This window comes from Lynx rufus, unplaced genomic scaffold (genome assembly GCF_022079265.1).
Source record: "Lynx rufus isolate CCGP_SWC_20201006 ecotype Redwood Valley unplaced genomic scaffold, mLynRuf1.p SCAF_3, whole genome shotgun sequence".
Classification (NCBI taxonomy): domain Eukaryota; kingdom Metazoa; phylum Chordata; class Mammalia; order Carnivora; family Felidae; genus Lynx; species Lynx rufus.
The window spans coordinates 144,189,766-144,214,318 of NW_025814845.1; the positions used below are offsets into that span (position 1 = coordinate 144,189,766).

A 24,553-nucleotide genomic window follows, 5' to 3' on the forward strand; every position below is an offset into this window, starting at 1 on the left:
CAACAAGTACCCTGCTCAATGCCCATCACCCATTTTCCCTTCTCCCCCCACCCATCCACCCTCAGCTTGTTCTCTGTATTTAAGAGTCTCTTGTGGTTTGCCTCCCTCCCTCTCTGTTTGAAACTATTTTTTTTCCTCTTCCCTTCCCCCATGGTCTTTTGTTAAGTTTCTCAAGATCCACATATGAGTGAAAACATATGATATCTGTCCTTCTCTGACTGACTTATTTCACTCAGCATAATACCTTCCAGTTCCATCCATGTTGCTGCAAATGGCAGGATTTCATTCTTTCTCATTTACCTTTCAAGAAATTTTATAATAAAGGGGAAAAGAGAACAATGGTGGTTGAGAGCACAGAGGTTTTAGGGAAGGGCTTTTTTAGGGTATAGGTTGAAATATAGATTATGTAGGGCTATATGCCAATATGACCTCAGACTTGCAGCCTAAAACCACAATTGTTATTTTATAGTTTCTATGTATCAGGAGTCTAGTCATGGCCAAGTTGGGTCCTCTGCATTAGAATTTCACAGAGCTGGTCATTTGGGGCTGCAGTCTCATCTAATACTCAACTGGGGAAGGACCCATTTCCAGGCTTTTGTAGCTTTTAGCAGCACTCAGTTCTTTGTGGGCTGTTGGATGAAGGACCACAGTTTTGGGCGCTATTGGCTAGAGGCCACCCTCAGTTACTTGCCATATAAGACGTTCCAGCATGCACTTGCTTTCTCAAAGCCAGAAAGAAGGAATGGGTGTCCTTGAAAGACAGGCATTATTATTTTGATCACATACATGTAATCATGTACATCCTGTCATGTTTGCCATATTCTAATTGTTAGAAAGCAAGTCACAAGTCCTGCCCACAGTCTAAGGGCATAAAACACACAAGGTCATGAATACCAGGAGATGAGGATTATAGGGGCCATCTTAGAGTTGGTTTGTGACAGAAGACTTGAATTTATTTATAGTCTGGAAAGCAATGGCCAGAGTACAGGAAAAATCAATCTTTAGAGATAGGGCAGGGATGACTGGTGGACAAGGGTTAAGGTCACATGTAAGTTAGATTTGGAAAGGAATATTTTTCATTTTGAATATATAGAAAGAGGGAAGTAATTGGAAAAGGTAAGAGAAGTTTTAATGTGTGAAGAAGGGAAGTTTCTAATAGAGTTCTCATCAGAAAGTTTCCAAGAGAGTGGACCCTCCTGATAAATATGAGGTGATATTATTAACTGTCCTGAGTATTAAGGGGAGATTCGTACTTTGAGGAAAGTGGAAAATATTTGAAATAAGTACTATGGGGAATGTTATAGATGTTGATTAGAAGTGAAACTAGGGAGAGAAAAAGATAATAAGCAGCAGACAGGACTATATTATGTTGTTCATCATGAATTGATTTAGAACCATTGACCAACAATAGGAGAGATGTTAAAATGATTGATGATGAGGTTTAAGCTGTGGAAGGAGGCAAATGAGGTCACTTATTCTTATAAGTGAAAAATGCTAAGAACAAAGAGTTTGAAGGGTGTGAGATCTCCATGGAGGCAAATATTAGGTTCAATAAGACTAAGAAAGTGGCATAGCAAAGAGAATTTTTAAAAATCTTAATCTTATTGGAATTTCCAGCAAAATTGGAAACACTCTCTTCTTGAAATATTCTCCATAGTTTCCATAATATGCACATTCTGGGTTGTTTCCCACTTCTCTGGAGTCTTGATTTTGTTCAGCAACTCTTGATCCTCTCTTCATCCTTAGGGTTTCCCCCCTAAGCCTGCTTCTCTTCTTGTCCTCTCAGGGTGATTTCATCTACTCCCATGGATTTAATTACTCTCTAAAGGCTGCCAACTTCCAAAAGTTATGTTTCCGGTCCAGATTTTCTCATTAGTTTTAGCCTATGCCCAGCTGCCTGCATGTCCCACGGGCACTGAAGCTGGACGTTTCAAAAATAGAAAGCATCATTTTTCCCTCTCTCCTTGCCCTCCCCTTCCTCCAGTGTTCCCTATTTTGGAGAATGGCACCAACACTCACTTATTTGCTGCACTAGGAAACTCAGTGTCATCCCCGACACTACTCTTTTCTTTACCCCATAGCCATCAGAAACACTTTACCACTCTCCCCTTCTATGTTGTCACTCTTCCACTCCAGCTATCATCATATTTTGTCAGCTTACTCCATCAGGCTCCTACAGTACCTCACTACTTCTAATGTTAATCCTCTACAATCTGTTTTCCTCCTTGAGTCAAAGGGAACTTGCAAAATGCAAATCTTATTATATCAATACACCCATGCTGACACACACACACACCACTTAAAATCCTTCATTGACTTCCTGTTGCCCCTATAATAAATAATACAGGATAAGATTTGATGAGAACTTATGTACTGAGAACTTATCAGTACTAGGCACTAGGATTCACAGTATATATGTTAAAGAACAAATCCTTAGAATGAGCTTTTAGGACTTTAATTATCTGGACCTAGTGTAGTTCCTCAGCCATATCTCTGTCTATATTGCCCTCTTCACTTGGCTTATTCCAACTCATCCTTCAGGAAACAGCCTAGAGGTTACTAACTCCCTTGTCCTGGGTTCAACTTGTCTTATGGAACAATGAACTTAGTACATTCTATAGTATTAACCTTCTTATTTTTCTTTCTCCAATACTATTCTGTCTTATTAGTTATTGTACCTGAAATACCTTTCACAATACCTAGCTCACAGTAGTTGCTCAATAAATATTTATTGAATGAACGAATGAATCTAAGAGTCAAAACAATTCTAAGCATTGATAGAATTTAGAGGAGTAGCTCTGTGTGTGGCTCCACAACTTCCCTTATCTTTTTCCATGTTGATAGCCATTTTTCATGCCTAAAAAATAGATATCTAATATTCAAATGTGCGTTTATATTAGGAAGTTATGAAATCTCCTACTATTATCCACAAGTCTTCAGTAGGATCCATAATACAAGAGAGCTTAGAATAAAAAAGTGTTTGGGAAGAAATACAGGTTGAACTGTATTCCTCAACAGCTGTATTTCCCAGTTGAGTGATTAAACTGTGCAGATAAAGGCTCTAATTCAAGAAGTGAGGAATGAGTGAGTTCTAGAATTGAGTAGAAGAGAAAATGGTAGTTAGAAGTGACTAGGCAAAAACATAATCCCATGAAATCCATAGAGACATTGGGAGGGTCAGAGGATTGCCCAGACTATATGAACTGGAGATTTGAGCCAATTTTATTTTAATCTCAAAACACAAAGTGACCCCAATTGACACTGAGTTGTGAAAATCAAATGTACATCTATGATTTTCTTTATCATTAATGTTATGACTGCAAACCATTTAGCATTGTCTTTACCTACATGGAACAATAGAAGGGAGGGGGAGGAAGGATTATCAACACATTTGGGAAAGACAGTGTATTTTTGAGAGGATTCAAAGAAAACTTTTGTGAATGAGATAGTTTTAAGTCCTTGTAGAGGAGCTCAAAATAACACACGCCATACCCTTGACAGAGTGTAACGTTTGGTGTTGTGGAAGGCAAGGGATATCAGTTTTTTGTTTTCTTGCCAACTAAATGTATATCTTTCTTCACTTCCCTTTTTTCATAACTTCATCTCTTTGTTATTTTAGATATATGTATTTATTTTAGCAATGTATGGCATTGCTAATGCTCACCACCTGGCATCCCATCCCATTAGACTGGAATGGTAGGAAGAGTTTTTGAGAAGGTATGCATATCCTGCCAGGGAGATCAGCATGGGAGATGAGTGAGGGCAGTGCTTCTCATAATGAGGTCCCTAGTCAAGTAGCGTTAGCATCACTTGGGATGATGTTTGCTAGAGATGTGAATTCTCTGGCCCCAACTAGGATCACTAAGTCAGAATCTCTGGGGGTGGGGCAAGCAATCCATGCCTTCATAGACTCTTCAGGTGATCCTGTTATGCGTGAAATTTTGAGAACCCAACTGGGCTGGAATTTTGCCATGAGTCATTTAGTAACCATATGTGATAGGTGTTTAAGGTTAATTTTCTGCTCTCCTCAAAAGGCTTACTACTGAGATGTCTTTGGAAGTTAGATTCTTTAGGTAATGATGATGAAAAACATATCTGTAGATCATTGAATAGTAGCCTGAGAAAACACAATGGCTGCCAACTAGGCTGTTTATGTGGAACACAGTTCAGCTAACGAAATTCCAGAGTACTTGAAGCAAAGCAGGGGGTGCCTACTACCTCTCTAACTTTCACCTTCACCATCCCATGTCTTGCGTTCCATCATTTTTCTAGTGTAAGCCATGAAAATCATCCCACTTCCTTTTTAACATTCACCACAATCACTCACAACATAAATGAACCTCAGTTTACTATTAAGTGTCTGGGTTTCCTCTAAGCTGCAGAACAACCTTTCTCCTGGCATTCTTGCCTCCACAGGACTACAGATTAAGAAATATCTATAAGCATGCTCCTCCTGGGCTTACATTTAGTTTCCCTGTTGATATTGGGTAGGAGGGAGTAATGGATAAAAAATGGTGATAGTTACTTTTGCTCTGAGAGAAACTGGAAGGCATGACTTCACCAAATATTAATCATTATAATTTTGTGTGCTATGTAATGAGAAAATAATATATATATATATAAATATACACATATAAATATACACATACACATATAAATATATATATATATACACACACACATATATATACACACACACACACTGTGTATATATGTGTATATATGTGTATATATATAGCTAATACATATATATATAGCTAATACATATATATATATATATATATATAGCTAATACATACATATATATATGTATATATAGCTAAAAATACAATATGCTTGGTGGTATAATATAGATGTGTATAAAATACAGATAAGTAGATGAGGGGCAATTAATGGGGTGTCTGGTCCTTGGCATGCATGATGTTTTACATGCTATTAAACTCTTCCAGTAAAATCCTATGATATATAGTTTTACATTATTTTGCATATATTTTTATTTATATCACATGAATGCCACATTGAAGCACCCATATTTTAAGTAGATAAAATACAAGCTAATTCAATGCATGACAAATTGTGATAAAGTGTTAGTATATGTTTTCTTGCCTGTTACCTAAAACTGGATTTAAGGGGGTGCCTGGGTGGCTCAGTCGGTTGAGCGTCCAACTTCGGCTCAGGTACGATCTCGCGGTCCGTGGGTTCGGGCCCCGCGTCGGGCTCTGGGCTGATGGCTCAGAGCCTGGAGCCTGCTTCGGATTCTGTGTCTCTCTCTCTCTCTGCCCCTCCCCCGTTCATGTTCTGTCTCTCTCTGTCTCAAAAATAAATAAAAACGTTAAAAAAAAATAAAAAAAAAAACAAACAAACTGGATTTAGGCCTGAAGTCATAAACAACCAGGACATGTATTACTACTATTTTAGGAGAAAGAAATAAATCTTAACCAATATCCAGAACATTATCTAATTCAATGCAGAAGCCTGGGTTCCCAGTACCTAATCACATAGATGAAGCTTCATCTATCCTAGAAGACATGATATCTGAGACTTGTCTGGCTATGTAAGAAAATAGAATTCTATGAAAGAAGAAACAAAAGGGTGCAGAGGACCACTTTATATAGGAAGGTCTGGGAAAGCCTCTGTGAGGATGGTTACAATCCCAGTGTATATATGTGGTTCCACCTTACACTTGTATGGTTCACGGCCTGGCACTGCCCCATAAATCCCAATCTCAGAGTCTGTGATGTCACTTTGGAGTACAATTCATGTTTACTTCAATCTCGGCCCTTTTACATACTTGTTGACTCACATGGTTTTTTAAATTCCATTTATAGAATTAGACATTTGAGAAGTGGCAAGATTGGTTTGCCTGTAGACACTGAATCAAAGATTTTCCTCAAACCCAACAAAATAAATGAAGCCAGAATGAGGCTTCTGCTTGGCATTTAGCAGGGATGGTACAGATTTCCCCAGCACAGCACATGGCGGAGCAAGTGAACAGCATTCCCTGAAGTATTACCAGGAGCTCTAAGCTACAGAGTTGAGCCAAATCAGGCTGCTAACCCGATGGAAAAAACTTGGTGTGAATATACATATATATGTTACATGTCTACGTGAGCATATAATATCGTATCTATATATAGTTAGCTAAAGCTGGCAATGAAAACAAAAACTCTGCACTTTCTTGGCTTACTTGAACTGAATAAAAATAGAGAACAATATGGAAGCCAACGCTAGTTAAAGGGTGTGTGCATATCCCATGAAAGAATCTGTTAAGAATTTTACGGTCTGACCGCCTCTTGGTTTGGAAGCCAGAGGCCAGCTTCCTGTCATGTTCTGTACTAATTTAACAAGGATGACTTCAAGGAGGGCTTTGTGCGCAGGCACAATTTAGGGCCAAGAAGAAAAAAGAGTTTTCTCTAAGCTAGTCCAAATTAGGTGATCCCTTGAAGTGAACAGCCCAGTAAATAGTAGGTCCTGGTGTGGTAGGGGCAGGGAGTCTGGGGTGAACAAATGCACAGAAAATGGGTATGTACATTTGCATGTGTTAAACATATATACAGATACATAAACACTGCCATTTGTTCGGTGCTTATAAACTAAAATTATATCTTAACTCTATCATAATTTAAGTCTACTCTATTTGACATCTGTGCTCTCTAAGAAATGATTTATTCAATAAACATACAGTGAGCATCTATTATATGCCAGGCACAATATTTGGTGCTAGCATACAGAGGTGAATAAGGCCTTTGTGGAACTCACAATCCTGTGAGCGGGACAAATACAAATTATTATTCTTCACTGCTATTGAGTGCTATAATGTTGATCTATACAAAGTCACTTGGAATCATAGAAAATTGTTCCAGTTACTTTGCTGTGTAATAAATTAGCCCAGGATTTAATGGCTTGAGGCAGCCATATTTTCATTTCTCACAGATTCGGTGGGTTAGGCATTTGGAAAGGGCATAAAAAAGACAGGAAAGAAATGACATGTCTGTGTCCCACAATGTCTGGGACCCAACTGGGAAGGCATGATGGCTAGGACTACTGCCCAGAGTGTGTACACAGGACCTCTCCATGTGGCCAGGTTTCCTCGAGGCATGGCAGTCTCAGGCTCCAAGTGCGTGTGTTCCAGCAAACAAGGTGGAAGCCCAGCTTTGTAAGACACTGGTTTCACTTCCGCCACATACTCTTTCAGATGAAGCAGCTACAAGTCCACCCAGAAGCAAGAGGAAGGAACATAGACCGTAACTCTCAGTGGGAGGAATGTCAAAGAATTTTGTGGCCATTTAAAAACTGCTGTGAAAAGAGAGTGCCTTACTAGCTGGGGGTGTCAGGAAAAGCTTCACAGAAGAGGTGGTATTGAAAGAGGAATGGAAATTTGCCAGGGGAAGTGGAGTGGGTAAGAATTACTTCTTCAGAGGGAACAAAATCTCTCATGCTTACACATACACAGGGAACAAAGAAACATAAGAAGGAACATGAAGGGTGACTATGAAGTGGATCAAGCATCAGGAAAATCAGTCTCATTGCTTTCAGACACCTTGAACACATCAACGTGTCTGGGCTGCTAATGTAACTCAACAATTGTCCATTGATTCTGAAAGCATGTACATTCATTTGGGAAAGTTTTGTGGAGCAGGTGGGTTTAAAGTGGAAGTTGGGAGGAGACTCCTTTTTCTTTAACAAACACAGAGTACTTACTCTTTACCGGTACTGTACTAAGGACATGGCAATTTCAACTCACTTAATTCTTAGCACAGCCCAACAAGGCAGCTATTATCTCTCATTTACAAATTAGGAAATTGAGTCCCAGAGAGATTAAGTAATTTATCCAAGTTCACATGGCCGGCCAGGGGTGGACTGAGGATTCCCAGCAGTCTGGACACCTCACCCCTACACACGATCACCCTTTAGACAGTTGGAGTAGAACAGTGGCTGAAATTGAAGGCCACACCGAGGGCTTGAATTTGGTCTGTGTGGTAACTGCGAGCCACTTAGAGCATATAAAATGGCAATAAAGGTGGTCTAAATTGTGTTCACATAGCTAGTTATTGGCTGAGCCAGGTAAGAAGACAACAGTCTTCTGCTTCTTGTTTCAGTGTTCTTTGCTATTCCCCAAAGTTCCTGTGCCTGGAGAGAATATTTCATGCTTCAACACTATTTCTCAATGTTTTAAATAATGATTTAAGAGCTTGGGCTCTTGAAGAACAAGCAAGCAATGGGTGGCGGGGGGAGGGGGGCGGTGGATGGTAACTCACGCCCTGCCATGCAGGATTTATCTGCAAGATACTCTCCATGTTAAGTCAAATCAGTTGATTTACCTACAGGAGGCATTTTAAGGGTAATAATCTAGAATAATGCAAAGCATATTTTGTAGTTTGACTCTCAAAGATAAAAAGCAATATATAATTCGAAGCAGTTTAATTTCTCCATCAATTCAGCACGTTTTTACTGCCATGAGCTATGGCTGACCTGATATTCTTCTGTGTGGTGTGGCACAATTTAAATATACATGCTGACATCAGGAAAGACAGCATTAATGTAGGCAATATGTCTGAACGAAAACACCATTATATTATTAAAATGAAAAATGGCTATATCAGCAGAGTATTAGGGATGGAGGCTGAGTAAAAGAACATTAACCTTGCACTCAATTTTAGTCTCACATCTCTGACTCCCTCAAGTAGTTATTAGAGAACCTAAGATGCATAATAGTTTAAAAAGTGGGGGGAGGAACACTATAATGGCTACCTTAGAAAAATGGTAGGAGCAGTTGGCAGCTTAATTTCAGGCTTTGTGGAAATGATTTTAAATGGACATTGTGCTAATCATTTTCTATAAAAAACGTAGACATTTTACTTTTGGATGACTTTATCCTTTCACTGAGATATATTAAAAAGTGATAGGAATAATAAGAACAATGAAAACCATAACATCAAACCCATGTCTTAAAAATGTCCACCAAGGGAGGCAGGGGGGTTCCTGGGTGGCTTAGTCGGTTAAGCATCCGAATCTTGATTTTGGCTCAGGTCATGATCTCGTGGTTAGTGGGTTTGAGCCCCACATCGGACTCTGCACTGATGGTGAGGAGACTGCTTAGGATTCTCTCTCTCCCTCTCTCTCTGCCTTTCCCCTGCTTGCGTTCTTTCTTTCTCAGAATACATAAATGCACTTTAAAAAAATGTCCACCAAGGAAACTCGTGTAAAAACACTGGATTAGGTTAAGTTAGTTTTAAAATTGATGATGGCTTGAAAGAGCAAAGCAGTAGTTTTAGAATTTGTATTTGGAGTGTAGAAAGACATGACATGGAGGAAAGTCAGGCTCATTTTGGCAGGAGGTATGCAGTCCTTGGGCTGGAAGTTGGTGGGACCAAAGTATTGTGGCCTAATTGTGTAAATCATCACACAATATATATTTTTGGTGAGGTTTTTCAGTGTGGCTAATCATCACATAACCCTAAAAACTATGGTTCCCTGAATGTATGTATATGTGTTTTTTACTAAACATCTTTTTCTCCAATGAAATGATCTGTACAGTTTCCTACCCTGACTCTATTTCTGTCTGTAGCTGGCAGCAGAAATGCAGAAATCAAAGTATCCAATACTGGTTTGTCAGTCAGACCAGTAGCCTGCACAGTGTTCTTTTTTTCTTTCTTGAGCCCATTATACATGGTTGTTTTTTTTTTTAAGTTAAAAAAATTTTTTTTAATGTTTATTTATTTTTGAGAGAGAGAAAGAGAGACAGTATGAGTGGGGGAGGGCCAGAGAGAGAGAGGGAGACACAGAATCCGAAGCAGGCTCCAGGCTCTGAGCTGTCAGCACAGAGCCTGACAAGGGGCTCGAACCCACAAGCTGTGAGATCATGACCTGAGCCGAAGTCAGAGGCCCAACTGACTGAGCCACCCAGGCGCCCCCCCCCCTTTTTTTAAATGCAGAGTAAAAGAGAGCCGAGAATAAACATTTGTATGCCACAGGCCTTCTCTACAAACTGTTATTTAAAAAGGACATTTACACACACTGTACTCATCTCCTGAAAAAGCTAATGAGAATGTTTACTGATTCCTAAGCTGTAATTTCAAAGACACAGTGGTGAGAAAACTGATATACAAGTATTAAAATCATTCTTGGTCTTATGGCATTAAGGTGACAGGGAAAGATCACATATTCTCCTCTTGACTCGAATCTATTAAGACTCATTCTGGCTTATTACAGACATTTGAATTTCTGTAAATTCAAAAATCTTTCTTGCTGACAAAGCTAGGTGCCACTAGCAATGGGATTTAAAAAGTTCCACTTAGATGGACTTAGAACATATATACAAGAGAAATCAAGCATTCCTTTTTATTTGTGGTTATCTTGGTAACCAAGAGTTGAAGAAGGGTTTACCACATGGCCAGGGCATCGAAATCATTGCTGTTCCCCAGCACTTACTCCCCAAGTTTTTCATACATATTAAAAGTTGGCTACTATCATGGTTTTTCCATGCTGAGGCCAAACACAGGATGTTTGGAAAGAGATTATTATTCAGGAGGCTGTTTTGGAAAGGAGTTTGTTTTACCTTGCAGACTGAATTGCTTATAAGAAAATGAGGCTATTTTTGGATCCCTTTTCTTTCTATTAATGTCAGCTCTGTTGAAGCTCTTTGATTCTTCTACCCTGTTGCTTAGAAACATTTTATTAAATATTGTCAGTACTTCAATCTGATCTGATTTAAAATGTTGCTTTTATCTGTCAATGTGGAAGGAGCTTTTGCTTTGCCATTTCCCCCCAGTAATTGTATTCTAAGTTATTTATAGTTATTAATGTTTTATTGACAGAAAAATGATAGGTCAGGGTAAGCCAATATCTCTGGTGTATCTATTTCAAGGGCATTGGATGGGGGTTGGTCTGGCCAAAGTTTGTGATAGGCAAAAACAGTAATGATGGGGTGTTCTTAACATTCTTCGTCTCTGACCTTTAGAACCTAAGAGGAGGCAGATAGGGGATTCAAAAACCTCCATTTCCAAGGCCTTCCAACCACCCCTACTGGATCCAATTACCATCCTAACCTGTCACCATCTACCTGAAATTCTACTGTTAGTGGTATTTCTTGGATCTTGTTTAACAGGTAATCAGGTTCACAAATGCTTGATTAGTTTGAAAATTGAGCTAAAATATACTTTGTTTTCTCAAATATAAATAAAAGCAATGACATGGCAAAAAAAAAGCTATCAGGTTCAAACTTACTTGAAGATTTGTTGAATAGCTGGATGAAGAGGGGTGTAAGATAGGAAGCTAGTGAAAGCAGAGGCATCAGGAATGAGGAGGGAAAAATGAAAGGGAGGATGGAAAACTGACAAAACAAAGATTATGTATTTCACCTCCCCTCCCCCGCCCCACATTTAATTTGGCTTGATTTCCTCAAATTGCTACTTCACGAAAGGGTTAATTGAGCCAGTAACTCATTTTAAATCTGAACTGCTAGTCTGGGAAAACTCCAAATGCTGTCTTTAAAAGTAACACCCGGGGGCGCCTGGGTGGCGCCTGGGTGGCGCCGTCGGTTAAGCGTCCGACTTCAGCCAGGTCACGATCTCGCGGTCCGTGAGTTCGAGCCCCGCGTCAGGCTCTGGGCTGATGGCTCAGAGCCTGGAGCCTGTTTCCGATTCTGTGTCTCCCTCTCTCTCTGCCCCTCCCCCGTTCATGCTCTGTCTCTCTCTGTCCCAAAAATAAATAAACGTTGAAAAAAAAATTAAAAAAAAAAAAAAGTAACACCCAACTTAAACCTTCTGAATGATGACACACCATTTGTTATTAACAGGTACATTTCAAATTAATATACTTAATTTGTATATTACCAATTATACAGCTAATATAATATCTACTATTAAAAAGGATTTTAGGTGGTGTAGAATTGTTATCTGAAGACTTGAAACTTAGTTAAAACCAAATGAAACAGAACTTTCCAAATGGCCACTACAATTAATACACGCACATTTCACATTTATGTAGTGACCCCTATACTTCATGCTCCCTGTTAGATAAAGGGCATTGCCATGTTATACCATGGGCTTGCCTGTTCTGATTCTAATACTGTGTGTAATATTTAATTCTCACTGTTTCAGAATCTCTTATCCTGCTGGGTGATTGGCTTCAACTTTAAAGCCCTTGACCTAAAATAATAGTTAGTAGCTACCTCTAAAATCAACGTTTTATACTTAAAAAGCTCATTACTATAACATATGCAGTAGGTCAGACTTCCTTAAAGAAGAATAAGATTTTATGGGTAAACTGATAATGCTTAAGGAACAATACTTTGTCCATTTATGAGAGGGTTTCTAACTGAGAGCTGCTAATGGGGGCACAAGCTAGGAAGAACATATTCAAACTAATTGTAATTTGATTATGTCAATATCACTTCTAAAAACAAATAGATCTCAAGCCATGATTCAAGCAACAAAAGCTAATAATAACTTGGTGTGGAATTACTATTTTTGTCCATATACATCTGGGTGGTTGAAGCAATCTGATTGTATGATTAGGCACAAGTCCAAGCTGTAGAAATACTATGGTCCAAAATAGTTATGTGGGAAACCATTGGAAATGTGTCTCAGTCTCTGAGAGATTTTAACCTGGTGAATCAGTACATTTCTCCCCCTGATAGTTGATGTTTATACTTCAGTGGCAAATAAACACACAAAGAAACCAAAAAAGCATGTTTTCTAGCATTTTATACTAATGGCCATAATCATGGCTGATAATATTATATAACTCTAATATTCTGGGGAGCTCATGATGTTTGACAGTTATGTTTGTCCACTGATCCGTAAGACAGGTAGGAAATACAAAGGTAATGGCAAGATATTTCTAGGCAAACATGAGGCATATGAGTGGAAAGCTATTCATAAACATTAGTATGTAGATATGTGGGATTTAAAAACCCGAATGTTTGTGTTATATGTTTCACTCTATGTATTATAACTCTGAACTTTTAAGTTTCATGAATAGTCAAAATGTACAGCATGTACTCTTTGTTTCTTTTCTTCTTTTTTTTTTTTTTGTTGTTATTTCAACTGATTGCTTGTTTCAGTGCTCATAGATCTGGTAGTCTGAAAAAGAATTGTCCTTTGATAGTTTTAGTGAGGTACTGCTTATGTAGCCTGACATACTGAAGATAGATGGAGTTTTCACATCTGTTTGGGGCTTCTGGAAATTTCTTCCTCTTCAGCAGCAACTGAGGCAATCAAAATGCTGGATCAGAGAAAAGAAAAAAGTATGTATGAATGTAATTTTCATAGACCCAAGATTCTATGGTTGCAAAAACCATGAACTGATTTCAGGGATGATAACAGTAATAGGAATGCTTTAGGTTTAAAGAATTGAAGTCTTTTCCATGCGTATATGGTCAGTTGATTTACAACAAAAGAGCCAAGAATATGCAATTGTGAAAAGGATAGTCTTCTTAATAAATGGTGCTGGGAAAACTGGACAGCCATATGCATAAGAATGAAAGTGGATCCCTATCTTACACCATCACAAAAATCAACTCAAAATGGATTAAAGACTTGAACATAAGACCTGAAGCCAGGAAACTCAGGAAAAAAACATAAAGAGTAAGTTCCTTAATATCAGTCTTCGCAATGAGTTTATTTTGGTTTTGACACCAAAATCAAAGGCAAGAAAAGATAGAATATACAATTGGGACTACATCAAATTAATAAGCTTCTGTGCTACAAAGGAAACATCAACAAAATGAAAGGATGACTTATGGAATGGAAGAAAATATTTACAAATCATGTCTCCAATAAGGGGTTAATATCCAAAATATGTAACAAACCCACACAACTCAATGAAAAAACAAACCCCAAACAATCGATTTAAAAATAAGGCAGGGTGGCCAGTCAGTTAAGGATATGACTCTTGATTTTGGCTCAGGTCGTGATCTCATGGTTCATGGGTTTGAGCCCCGCATCGGGCTCCACGCTGACAGTGTGGAGCCTGCTTAAGATCCTCTTTCTCTCTGCAGCTCCCTCTATCACTAGCTCTCTCAAAATAAGTAAGTAAGTAAGTAAGTAAGTAAATAAATAAATAAATAACAGACAGAGGACCTGAATAAACATTTTTCTACAGAAGACATACAAATGGCCAACATGTATATGAAAGTATGTTCAAAATCACTAATTGTCAGGGAAATCCAAATCAAAACCACAATGAGATACCATGTTAAAGTGGCTATCATTAAAAAACAAGAGATAACAAATGTTGGCAAGAATGTGGAGAAAGGGGAACACTTGCGCATTGTTGGTGGAAATGTAAATTGGTGCAACCATTATCAAAAACATTATGGAGTTTCCTCAAAAATTTAAAGATAGTGCTACCATATGATCCAGAAATTCTACTTCTGGATATTTATCCACAGGAAACAAAATCACTATTCAAAGAGATATCTACACCCTCATGTTTATTGCAGCATTTATAATAATCAAGACATGGAAACAACCTAAGTGTTTATCAACAGATGAATGGATCAAGAAATGTGAGAAGTAGAAGAAGGGGAAAATGGTGGCAGAGTGGAAGAACCTAGGCTTGCCTCATCCCACGAATACAACCAGATAACTATCAAATCATCCTCAATACCCCAGAAATTGATCTGAAGACTGGCAGAACAAACTGCACAACTAAAGGTAGAGAAGAGGCCATATCTAAGAAAGCAGAAAGTACAGAAATGTGGTTTGGGAGAGAAACAGAGTGTGGTTGCTGGTAGGGAGGGAGCTGTAGTCACAGACAAGGGTGGGAGACAGACTGACACACAGGGGAGCACATAGGGAAAACAAATCCCCATAGCAATTGGCTTGGAAAGCTAGAGTGCCCAAATTTTGTGAGTTCTTGAAACAAGCAGGGCTCAAAGCCTAAAGTTTTAAAGGCAAATGCTTGGCTCTGGGAAAGCTCAGAGGACATAGGGGCTGCTCTTGGAGAGAAGAAAGGGCAAACAGTCTGTGGGCATACAACATGGAAACAACAATCTAAAGAGTGCCTGGGGCACAGAGTGGGGAAATTATTTGCACATCTCAGAACATGTCCCAGAGAGGCAGCATTCATGAAGAAACCTCTCCAGGAACAAATGAACCGGTAGGCACCATTTCCTTGCCCTGCACACCAGAATAAACACAGGGCCACATATGGAAACGAGTGCAGTGCTGACACTCGCTACCTAACTTGCTTACACTAAACCCTGCCCTTCCATGCTCTGGTGGAAACTTCCTTCCCAGTAATGCTTGCCTCAGTCTCAGGTGGTGGGCCACTTCCCCCAGAAGACTGGCCCAAACCCCTGCCAACACTATGCCTCCTGACCTAGGAGTTCTGCAAAGCGATGGTTCCAGTGGTGGCAGCAACAGGTCTCATTCCACAGCAGGCCAGAGAACACCTAATTACAATGCCACATTCAGGCCAGGGACCAAACACTTCCCACAAAAGGCAAAGATAGCATCTGCAGTTGACTGGCCTGAAGGATAAAGCAGCCAGGGCACAACGCAAGAGTGCAGGCAACACACATTAGATATACTCCTGGAAGCCCTAGGCCCTGGGGAACAGGGAACACTACACTGTAGGACTGTACAAGACCTCCTTTGCATAAAGACATTACCCTCAAGAACAGGAGACAGAGCTGGCTTTCCTAACACAGAGAAACAGGCACAGAAACTAAGACAAAATGAGAAGACAGAGGAATTTGTTGCAAATGAAAGAAAAAGACAAGGCTGTTGGCAGGAGATCTAAGTGAAACAGAAGTAATATGCTTGATGGAGAATTTAAAACAAGGATCATAATGATACTCACTGGACTTGAGGAAAGAGGGGAGGACATCAGACCATTAATATAGAGAAAAGTAATAACATAGCAGAGATAAAGGGCTCAATAAATGAAATGAGAAACACACTTGATGGAATGAACAGCAATATGGAATTAGCAGAGGAATGAATTAATGATCTAGAAGACAGAGTAATGGAAAGCAATCAAACTGAATGAAGAGAGGAAAAAAGAATTATGTAAAATGAGAATAGACTTAGGGAACTCAGTGACTCTATCAAATGTAATAATATTTATATTCTTGGAGTCCAAGAAGAAGAAGAAGAAGAAGAAGAAGAAGAAGGAGGCTAGCTAGCTAGCTAAGGGGGCAGAGAATATATATGAAGAAATAATAGGTGAAAAATTCCCTAATCTGGGAAATGAAACGATGTAAAATATGACACTATATATCTAAAATGTGGGGAGGAGAGGAGTAAACAATGCGTTTAAACTTAAATGACCATCAACTTAGTATAGACTATTATATGCAGAAGTTGTAATATGCAAATCTAATAGTAACCACAAAGCAAAACCACTAAATAAATGCACAAAGAATAAAGAGAAAGAAATCCAAATATATAACTAAAGAAAACGAGCAAACCATGAAAGAGAGAAACAAGAAAGTATCAGAGAAAATCTTCAGAAGCAACCATATGACAAGTAATAAAATGGCAATAAATATATATCAGTAATTACTTTGAAAGCAAATGGATTGAGGCGCCTGGGTGGCTCAGTCGGTTAGGCATCTGACTTCGGCTCAGGTCATGATCTCACAGTCCGTGAGTTCGAGCCTTGCATCGGGCTCTGTGCTCACAGCTCAGAGCCTGGAGCCTGCATCGGATTCTGTGTCTCCCTCTCACTGCTCCTCCCCTGCTCATGCTCTGTCTCTCTCTCCCCTTCAAAAATAAATAAAAAACATTAAAAAAAAAAGAAAATCATTAAAAAAAAAAGGAAAGCAAATGGATTAAATGCTCCAATCAAAAGTGACAGAATGGCTAAAAACAACAAGAGCCATCTATATGCTGCCTATAAGAGACTCATTCTAGGCCTAAAGACACCTGCAGATTAAAAGTGAGGGGGTGGAATACACAAAAATAAATTCAGAATACATTAAAGACCTAAAAATCCTAGAAGAGAGCACAGGCAGTAACTTCTTTGACATCAGCCATAGCAACTTCTTTCTAGATATGTCTCCTGAAGCAAGGGTACCAAAGTAAAAATAAACTATGGGAAGGGACTACTTCAAAACAAAAAACTTCTAAAAAAAAAAAGCTGCTGTACAGTGAAGGAAATAATCAACAATACTAAAAGGCAGCCTACAGAATGGTAGAAGATATTTGTAAACAATATATCCAATAAAGGGTTAGTATCAAAAATATATAAAGAACTTATAAAACTCAATACCCCAAAAATGAATAATCCCATTAAAAATGGGCAGGAGATATGAATAGATTTTCTCTAAAGAAGACATACAGATGGCCACAGGCATATGAAAAGATGCTCATCATCACGTACCATAAGGGAAATGCAAATCAAAACTACAATGAGATATTACTTTACACCTGTCAGAATGGCTAAAATCAACAACACAAGAAATAACAGGTGTTGGCGAGAATGTGGAGAAAGGGGAACACTTGTGCACTGTTGGTGGGAATGCAGCCCCTGTGGAAAACAGTATGGAGTCTCCTCAAAAAGTTAAAAATAGAACTACCCTGTAATCCAGCAATCACACTGCTAGGTATTTACACAAGGAATACAAAAACACAAGTTCAAACGGATACATGCACCCCTATGTTTATAGCACCATTATCTACAATAGCCAAATTATGGAAACAGCGCAAGTATCCATTAATTGATAAATAGGTAAAGAAGATGTGGTGTGTGTGTGTGTGTGTGTGTGTGTGTGTGTGTGTGTGACTGGAATTTAAATAAAAACATAAAAGAAAATGAGGAGGTAGAGAAACATTTATCATGCAAATGGATGTCAAAAGAAAGCCAGAGTAGCAATACTTATATTGGACAAAACAGACTTTAAAACAAAGACTAATAAGAGCAAAGAAGGCTGTATAATAATAAAGGAGACAATCCTACAAGAAGATATAACAATTGTAAATATTTATGCACCCAACATAGAGGCACCCAAATTCATAAAATGGTTAATAACAAATATAAAGGAAGTAATCAATAATATAATAATAGTTATTATTATATGTGGGGATGTTAACACCCCACTTACATCAATGCACAGATCATCTAAACAGAAAATCAAAAGGAAAACATGGCTTTGAATGACACACTGGACCAGATGGACTTAACAGATATACTTGGAAGATTCCATCCTAAAACAGTGGAATACACATTCTTTTGAAGTGTACATGAACATTCTCCAGAATACATCATATATTATGCCACAGAACTAGTCTCAACAAATTCAAGAAGATCAAAGTAATATCATTCATCTTTTCTGACCACAATGCTATGAATGTAGAAGTCAACCACAAGAAAAAATCCAGAAAGACCACAAATACATGGAAGTTAAATAACATGCTACTAAACAATGAATGGACCAGCCAGGAAATGAAAGAAGAAATAAAAAAGTGCATGGAAATAAATGAAAGTAAAAGCAGGTCAGTCAGGAAATAAAAGAAGAAATAAAAAAGTATATAGAAAGAAATGAAAATTAAAACACAACAGTTCGAAACCTTTTGGCCGTAGCAAAATCAATTCTAAGAGAGAAGTGTATAGCAATACAGATCTACCTCAAGAAACAAACAAAAATCTGAAACAACCTAACCTTACACCTAAAGGATGTAGAAAAAAGAGCAACAAAGCCTAAAACCAGTAGAAGGAAGGAAATAATAAAGATTAGAGCAGAAATAAATGATATAGAAACTAAAAACAAAACAAAACAAAACAAAACAATAGAACAGATCAATGAACTAGGAGCTGGTTCTTCTAAAAAATCAATAAAATTCATAAACCTCTAGCTAGGCTTATCAGGATATAAAGAGAAAGGACCCAAATAAATAAAGTCACAACTAAGGAGAAGTAAAAACCAAGATCACAAAAATACAAACAATTATAAGAGAATATTATGAAAAGCTATCGGCCAACAAATTGGACAACCTACAAAAATGGATAAATTCCTGGAAACATATAACATACCAATACTGAAACATGAGGAAATAGAAAATTTGAACAGACCGATAACCAGCAAAATAAAGAATCAGTAATCAAAAACTCCCAACAAAAAAAAAGGAATGGCTCCACAGGTGAATTCTACCAAATATATATATATATATATATATATATATATATATATATATATATTTATCTACCAAATATGTGTGTGTGTGTATATATATATATATGTGTGTGTGTGTGTATATATATATATATATATATGAAATATATATATATATACATACATTTTTAAATGTATTTTTTTATTTTGAGAGAGAGAGAGAGAGAGAGAGAGAGTGCATGAGTGGGGCGTGGCAGAGAGAAAGAATCCTAAGCAGGCCCCAAGCCATCAGCATTGGGCCTGACATGGGGATTGATCTCAAGAACTGTGAGATCATTACCTAAGCCAAAATCAAGAGTCAGACACTTAACTCACTGAGCCACCCAGGTGCTCCTCTACCAAACATTTGAAGAAGAGTTAAAATTTATTCTTCTCAAACTATTTCAAAAAATAAAGAGGAAGGAAAGCTTCCAAATTCATTTTTTGATGGCAGCATTACCCTGATACCAAAACCAGATAAAGACACAACAACAAAAAAAGAGAACTACAGGCTAATATGTCTGTATTAGCTAATACTAACATTAGCTAATATTAGCTAAGGACAGGCTAATATCTCTGATGAACACAGATGCAAAAATCCTCAATAAAATTCTAGCAAACTGAATCCAACAATACATTAAAAAAATAATTCACCATGATAAAGTGGGATTTATTCTTGGGTTGCAAGAGTGGTTCAATATTTGCAAATTAAGCAATGTGATACATCGCATTTATAAAGAAAGGATAAAAACCATACGATCATTTCAATAGACACAGAAAAAGCATCTGACAAAGTACAACATTCATTTATGATAAAACCCTCAACAAAATAGGTTTAGAGGGAACATACCTCAACATAATTAAGGCTATATATATATACATATATATATGAAAAACCCATGGCTAACATCATCCTCAATGGGGAAAAACTGAGCCTTTTCCCTAAGGTTAGGAACAAGGCAGGGATGTTCACTTTCACCACTTTTATTCAGCACAGTAGTAGAAGTCCTAGCCACAGCAATCAGACAACACAAAGACATAAAAGGAATCCAAATTGGTAATAAAGAAACAAAACTTTAAGTATTTGCAGATGACATGGTACTATATATAGAAAATCTGAAAGACTCCACTAAAAAACTGCTAGAACTGATAAATGAATTCAGTAAAGTTGCAGGATACAAGATCAATGTACAGAAATCTGTTGCATTTTTATACACCAATAATGAAGCAGCAGAAAGAGAAATTAAGAAAACAATTCCATTTAGAATTGTAACCAAAATAGTAAGATACATGGGAATAAAGCTAACCAAAAAGGTGGAAGACTTGTACTCTGAAAACTGTAAAATACTGGTGACAGAAATTGAAGATGACACAAAGAAATGGAAGGACATTCCATGCTCATGAATTGGAAGACAAATATGTTAAAATGTCTATACTACCCAAAGCAATCTACACAGTTAAGGCAATCCCTATCAAAATACCAACAGTTTTCAAAGAACTACAACAAACAATCCTAACATTTGTATGGAACCACAAAAGACCCCAAATAGCCAAAGCGATCTTGAAAAAGCAAAGCAAAGCTAGAGGTATCAGAATTCTGGACTTGAATTTATATTACAGAGATGTAGTAATTAAAACAGTATGATACTGGCACAAAAATATACACACAGTTCAATGGAACAGAATAAAAAATCCAGAAATATACCCACGACTATATGGCCAATTAATCTCCAACAAAGGAGGCAAGAATATCCAATGGGAGGACAGTCTCTTCAACAAATGGTATTGGAGGATAAAAATCCTAGAAAAGAGCACAGGCAGTAACCTTTTTTTTAAGTTCATTTATTTCTTTTGAAGGGCGCCTGGGTGGCTCAGTTGGTTTAAGTGTCTGACTTCAGCTCAGGTCATGATCTTGTGGTGTGTGAGTTCGAGCCCTCATCTGGCTCCGTGCTGACAGCTCAGAGCCTGGAGCCTGCTTCGGATTCTGTGTCTCCCTCTGTCTCTGCCCCTCCCCCGCTTGCACTCTGCCTCTTTCTGTCTCTCAAAACTGAATAAATGTTAAAAAAAAAATTATTTATTTAGAGAGCATGAGCAGGGTAGGGGCAGAGGGAGACGGGGAGAGAGAGAATCTCAAGCACTCTCTGCACTATCAGCATGGAGCCTGATGCAGAACTCGAACTCACCTGAGCCAAAACCAAGAATCGGGTGTTTAACCGACTGAGCCACTCAGGTGCCCCAGGTAGTAACTTTTCTATATCAGCTGTCGCAACTTTTTTCTAGATAGGTTCCCTGAGGTAAGGGAAACAAAGCCAAAAATAAGCTATTGGAACTACATCAAAATAAAAAGCTTCTGTACAGTAAACAATCAACAATACTAAAAGGCAGCCTACAGAATGGGAGAAGATATCTGTAAACAATATATCCAATAAAGGGTTAGAATAAAAAAAATACATAAAAATCTTATAAAACTCAATACCCCCAAAATGAATAATCCAATTAAAAATGGGCAGAAGAGGGGCTCCTGGGTGGCTCAGTCTGGTTAAGCATCCAACTTCAGCTCAGGTCATGATCTTGTGGTTCACGGGTTCAAGCCCCGCGTTGGGCTCTATGCTGACAGCTCAGAGCCTAGGGCCTGCTTTGGATTCTGTGTCTCCCTCTCTCTCTGCCCCTCCCCTCCTCATGCTCTGTCCCTCTCCCTCTCAAAAATAAATAAGCATTTTAAAAAATGGGCAGAAGACATAAATAGACATTTCTCCAAAGAAGACATATAGATGGCCAACAAGCATATGAAAAGATGCTGAACATCACGTACCATAAGGGAAATGCAAATCAAAATTACAATGAGGTATCACTTTACACCTGTCAGAATGGCTAAAATCAACAACACAAGAAACAACAGGTGTTGGAGAGAATGTGGAGAAAAAGGAACACTTGTGTACTGTTGGTGGGAATGCAAACTGGTGCAACCACTGTGGAAAAGTTTGGAGGCTCCTCAAAGTTTAAAAACAGAACTACCCTAGGATCCAACAATTGTACTACTGGGTATTTACCCAAAGAATACAAAAACACTAAATCAAAGGGATACATGCAACCCTATGTTTATAGCATCACTATTTACAATAGCCAAGATATTGAAGCAGAATAAGTGTCCACTGATTGATGAATGGATAAAGAAGAGGTAGTATGTATGTGTGTGTACACACACACACACACACACACACACACACACCTAGAATATTACTCAGCCATAAAAAGAATGAAATATTGCCATTTGCAATGACATGGATGGAGCTAGAGAGTATAATGCTAAGTGAATAAGTCAGTAAGAGCAAGACAAATACCGTATGATTTCACTCATACGTGGAATTTAAGAAACAAAACAAGCAAAGGGGAAAATAGAGGGAGAGAGGCAAACCAAGAAACAAACTCTTAACTATAGAGAACAAACACGGTTATCAGAGGTGGGGTGGGGGTAGATGGGTGAAACAGGTGAAGGGGATTAAGGAGTGCACATGTCGTGATGAGTACTGGGTGATTAAAATAAAAATTTAAAAAGAGAGGGAGAGACAGAGGGAGATTTGACAGAGGGAGATTGGAGTGATGCACCATAAGCCAAGGATGCCAGTAGCCACCAGAGGCTGAAAGGTACAAGGAACAGATTCTCCCCTAGAATTTCCAGAAGAGTCTGGCCCTGCTTACACCTTGATTTTCACCCAGTGAAATTGACTTCAGACTTCAGGCCTCCAGAAGTGTGAAAGAATGGACACTGGCTTGTATGCATTTTTGAATATTTGTATACAAATTGTTATATGAGTTCTACTTAGTAGAATTTCTACTGAGTTCATACTTAGGAGTAGAATTGCTTGGTCATGTGGTAAGTGTAGAAACTGCTAGACTGTTTTGTGGTTGATTTCAGGCTTCTGGTCTCTAGAACTGTGAAAGATAAAATAAATTATTGGTGTTTTAAACACCAAAAAAATGATAAAGCTTTCGAAGGAAAGAAAGAAAGAAAGAAAGAAAGAAAGAAAGAAAGAAAGAAAGAAAAAGAAAGTGAGATGCAGAATATTATTTAGTCACAGTAAAGAAGGAAATCCTGCCATTTGTGACAACATGGATGAATCTTGAGGGCATGATGCTAAGTGAGGATAAGTCTGACAGAGATACTTTTATTTGCGATCTATAAAAAACAACAACTGTAGAAACAGAACAGATTGTGTAGAAATCTGTAGAAACACCCAACAGATTGGTGGGTGCCAGAGGTGGGACATATAAGGGTGAAGTTGGACAAAAGGTACAGACTTCTAGTTACAAGATAAATAAGTCCTGTAGATGTAATATACAGCATTGTGTCTACAGTTAGCAATACTTTAGTGTGTATTTGAAAGTGTGCATATAGTCAAGTAGTTGTGAAGGAGTGGTTTTTTTGTGCAGCAAAAGATAACCAGAACAATGCACTGCCTCTGTGACTGGGGGTACAGACAGACCCGGCAACTTTGTAGCCCTACAATCACCTGTGCCAGCACAAGCATTATGACAAAACCTTTGCCATTGCTGGCCCTGGAGGAAGAAAGGATGCTTCCACAGGCCACTACCTTCCTATCGGACCTCTAAATATGGTGTGTCTTATTTGTGGAGCCATGTCCTAGCTGCAAAGGAAGCTCGTAGAGTATTTGGCATTTCAGCCTCTAGAGTGAGAGCTACCCTCTGTCTCATGAGGTGGTGGATTCTTCAAACACAAGAAGGGGCGTAGATACTGAGGTGCCTAAAAGAGTGGCAAATGACCACCATGACATGCACGGCCAAAGCCAGAGTGGAAGTAGGCAGAATGAGCTGCTTTCTGCCAGACTCTGCTGACAGCACACGCTCTGGGCCGCAGAAGGCTGGTACAAAGGAATAGGCCTCTGAGAGGAGGTGCTGTGCTCTACTGGAGGCAACACTTTAGGGTCATTACACTATTTCACTTTATTTCAGTCCTTGGACTTGAAGTTGGTACTGAATGTCCTCATCTTGCAGACTCCCTAGATCATATCATTACTGTGATCAAAGTCCTCCAGTTGTATCCCATCTCAAATTAAAGTCACAGATGTTAATTTTGCTGAAAAAAGGCCTGGGAGATTTTGCCTCTCCCTCCCTGTCCTACCTCTTGCCACTCCCCATCACTAGCTCACACTGGATCCATGCTGTTCCTGGAGCACACTGAGTACTCTTCTCTCTAGGGATCTTGTACTCATTCTTCCCTCTGCCTAGAAATTCCTTGTTCAGATATCCACTTTGGCTTGTTCTCTCAATTTCCTCAGGGTTCTGCTCAAATATTACCCTATTATTGAGACCTTCACATAAAGACCACTATATATGGATGAGGGACCTGTCCCCACCTACCACACTTCATTTTCTCTTTACCCTACATTATTTTTTGCCTTAGCAATAAATAAATAAATATTCTAAGAGCTG

At 38.4% G+C, this 24,553-nt stretch overlaps 1 protein-coding gene across 1 annotated transcript in view; it reads right to left on the reverse strand.

Moving 5' to 3' along the window:
- Positions 1-12,736: 12,736 nt before the first annotated feature.
- Positions 12,737-24,553, reverse strand: part of MFAP3L (microfibril associated protein 3 like) — a 70,185-nt gene continuing 58,368 nt past the window's right edge. Inside the window, exon 4 of the mRNA XM_047090671.1 lies at positions 12,737-13,227. Within this exon, the coding sequence (XP_046946627.1) occupies positions 13,201-13,227 (27 nt within the window). The 3' untranslated portion in view covers positions 12,737-13,200. The remainder of the gene's footprint in view (positions 13,228-24,553) is intronic.